This window comes from Loa loa (genome assembly GCF_000183805.2).
Source record: "Loa loa unplaced genomic scaffold supercont3.147, whole genome shotgun sequence".
Taxonomy (NCBI): domain Eukaryota; kingdom Metazoa; phylum Nematoda; class Chromadorea; order Rhabditida; family Onchocercidae; genus Loa; species Loa loa.
In genome coordinates, this window is record NW_018108327.1 from 43,264 (window position 1) to 46,549 (window position 3,286).

Below are 3,286 nucleotides of genomic sequence, written 5' to 3' on the forward strand. Positions count from 1 at the left end.
AAAAAAAAAACTGGTATAAAGATTTTATTTAATCGAAAGCTTTTATAATTTCTCGAATTAAGTAATATCAATGGATTTCTCAAAAGAAAAAAAAGACTTCCACAAATACTAGCTCAGTTATATCATACATTTTAGTAATACAATGAATATTAATTTGCATATTTTGGATAGATTTCAAGACGATATCTTTTATAGCATTCAATTATATTTTTCATTTTTCTTTTTTCTGAAAATTTATTCATTCACAAATATTTCATTTATTTGTGGAACAAATAAGCATACAATACAGTGTAATATAACACAATACAATTATTTACATACATATATATATATCGCTTATTGTATTAGAAAAACTTAAAATTTTATTTAATATTAACATAATATTTCATTTAACATTTTACATTATTATCAGTAATATTATTGTTATTTGCATAATATCATGATTAGTACAACAATTATCATCAAAAGTATTCTATTTTGATAATTATTTGATATTGCTGTTATCTGATTGGTGGAAGGAAACGGTAGGCCAGCTGTAGTTATCACAAGAAACCACGCCTATATTTCAGGCCTTAAACATAATCATTTGTCATTCCTTTGCTGTTTGTCGATGCATTCATTTTGTCCATCATTTTTTCCCATTCTCTCTAATTTTCATCCTGAACTTTTTATTAGCATCCACATGCAGAACTAATTTTTGCATGTATGTGTACACGTATATGCATGCATGCATGCATGCATGAATGTATGCATATATATATATATATGTATGTATATATGTGTTTCGTAAAAAAAATCATAATTAACCCATTCCCTTTAACAAAAAAGTATGTAGCACATTTTGTTAAATTAATTGATATATGATTGCTTAATAGCCTATATATTCAAATATGAATGTGATTAAAAGTTAAAGTTATATTTTGAAGTGATAATTTAAAAATCAATTCTAAGTTCTTTTTTTTTAAATCTTTACCATTTAAAAAGAATAATAGTAAAAAAATAAAATAAATAAATCCTTTGAAATATCTTTTTATTAATTGATATATTAAGTGATGAGATTTATTGTTATTATCAGGGAAGTGAAATGAATTGTCCGTCCGCCATTGGCGCATTCTCAATGATTAATGTATGTTCATCATTTGATATTTGTCGTAATTATCAATTAAAGGTCCATTTGATATTGTTAGGAATAGTTTTGGAATGAAATAATTTGAAATGCTTATTGTAAGGAATTTTGTTAAAACAAAAAAACAAATTATTTTTTTCATTTTAAAAGTCTCACAAATATATTATTTTAAATTTGCAGTAAACATCTCAAAATTTTTTTTTCCAAAATATTAAATAAAATTTTAAGAAAAAAAATTTAGACATTTTTTAGATTGATAAAAATTAAATAATCCGTCTAATGCTAATTTATCATATCAATTAATGAATAAATTAAGATCATCGTGAAATAAGGCATGTTTACATCGTTTATTAATTTTTTTTTCTTATGGCTATTCTATGCATAATAATTGCTCTTTTTTTATTAAAAAAATAATGATAACCGTGATATTTATTATCTATTGATTCTTTCATCAATATTACCTACCAGTAAATTGATAAGAATTGATAAGTAACTATGACTAGGATAGTATTTTCACACAGCTAAGAAATTTTGATAAAAATTAAAATATTCGAAGAGATGTTGAAAATATTATGTTATTGTAGATACAATAGCATTGATACAATGAAATGATAAGATAAATATAAGTGATTGATTACTACAAATGTTCGATTAATAAAATGAATGCTTATCAATTAATAATTGAAAATTTGGCGAAAATTTTGAAAACAACCGTTAACGATGAAGTTAGCTTGAAGAATGATAATTTTGTTCCAACAATGATTATAATGCTAGCCGATTATTGTGACAACAGTAACTGTAGCTATGACAATTGCATCAAAGTAGGTTGAGATAGATTATTGTATAAGAAAATATTTTATATGCCATCTTTGGCTTTATATTCCAATCAAAATATTGAACTATTACAATGTTTATATCCTCATTCTTCTTTATCACTTTTTATTTTTTTTCACAAATACTTTCATTTTTTTTCGCCTACAATTTGCATGATTTATATTTGTCATAAAAGTAAAACATATTGTTATTATAATTTTATTTTTCATTAAATAATAATAATTAAAAGAGAGTTATGTATGGTTTTAATTTAATTATAAATAAATTATTATTTGTAGATTTTACGATTTTATCAATTTTTATTTCTTAATAAGATTTAGCGCAAAATAATAAATAATAAAAGAGACTACGTGAAAGATATGATTGATGCATAAAAATAAGTTAATTTTTGAATAGAAATGAATTTTTCATATTATCAAGAATAGTAACGCTGTCTTGATGAATTCCGGAAATGCGGAATATTTGTATTTCATGAGTTTCCTGACAAAACATGAACGAAATTTCATTACTTCATAAAATTATAAAATATTGATGATAATTAGTTTTATAATATTATTGATATGATGGAAAAGGTATCGGAAAATTTTTACACATTTTTAAAATTTCAAAAATAAATTTTATATGGCAATTTGATATGTTCATTCATGATATTAATGATATTTTAGCACATAAACAATATAAACAATTTTTAAGTATAAACAATTTTGTCATAAATTTTGACATACCTGATGATGACATTCCTCCTTTTTCCGGAGTGAATTAAACGGAACTAAAATAATGAATGTGAAATGCTAAATGACATTTGTTTGTAATAGGTTATATGACAAAAAAAAAAAAGAAATTTTCGGAAACTTTTTATTTAATATAATAGTAAAATTACTCTATCACCAATATAACTTTATTAAAAATTTAATTTTCCTATTTAGCATAATATTTCCATTTGCGCCAAAGTTTTTATTTTCATCACAACATATACACAATCAAATATTTAATTTAACAAGCATATTTATTTTCCAATTATTCTGATAAATTCTATTTCCATTATATGATAAATGATAAAGCGTTTATCATGTATTCTACCATAAATGCCAAAAATTTGACACACTGATACGATGATATGTTGTATCAGTCTTTTCGAATCCAATTATCAATAAGTGATAGAAATAATCATATAGCAATTCAATAAGTGATAATTAAATCAATTAGTTTTTTTTTCGATCATTTGAAAATGGCTATCTTTCTTTTTGATAAATTTTTTCAATCTTTTACAAAAAAAANAAAAANANANANANANANATATATATATATATATATATATATATATAT

At 22.3% G+C, this 3,286-nt stretch overlaps 1 protein-coding gene across 1 annotated transcript; it reads left to right on the top strand.

The window, feature by feature from the left end:
• Positions 1 to 1,785: 1,785 nt before the first annotated feature.
• Positions 1,786 to 1,947, top strand: LOAG_13858 (hypothetical protein; the record flags this gene model as incomplete). The annotated part of the gene is made up of 1 exon (XM_003149360.1): positions 1,786 to 1,947. A coding segment is annotated over one exon (162 nt), but the record flags the coding sequence as incomplete, so codon positions are not given.
• Positions 1,948 to 3,286: the final 1,339 nt, after the last annotated feature.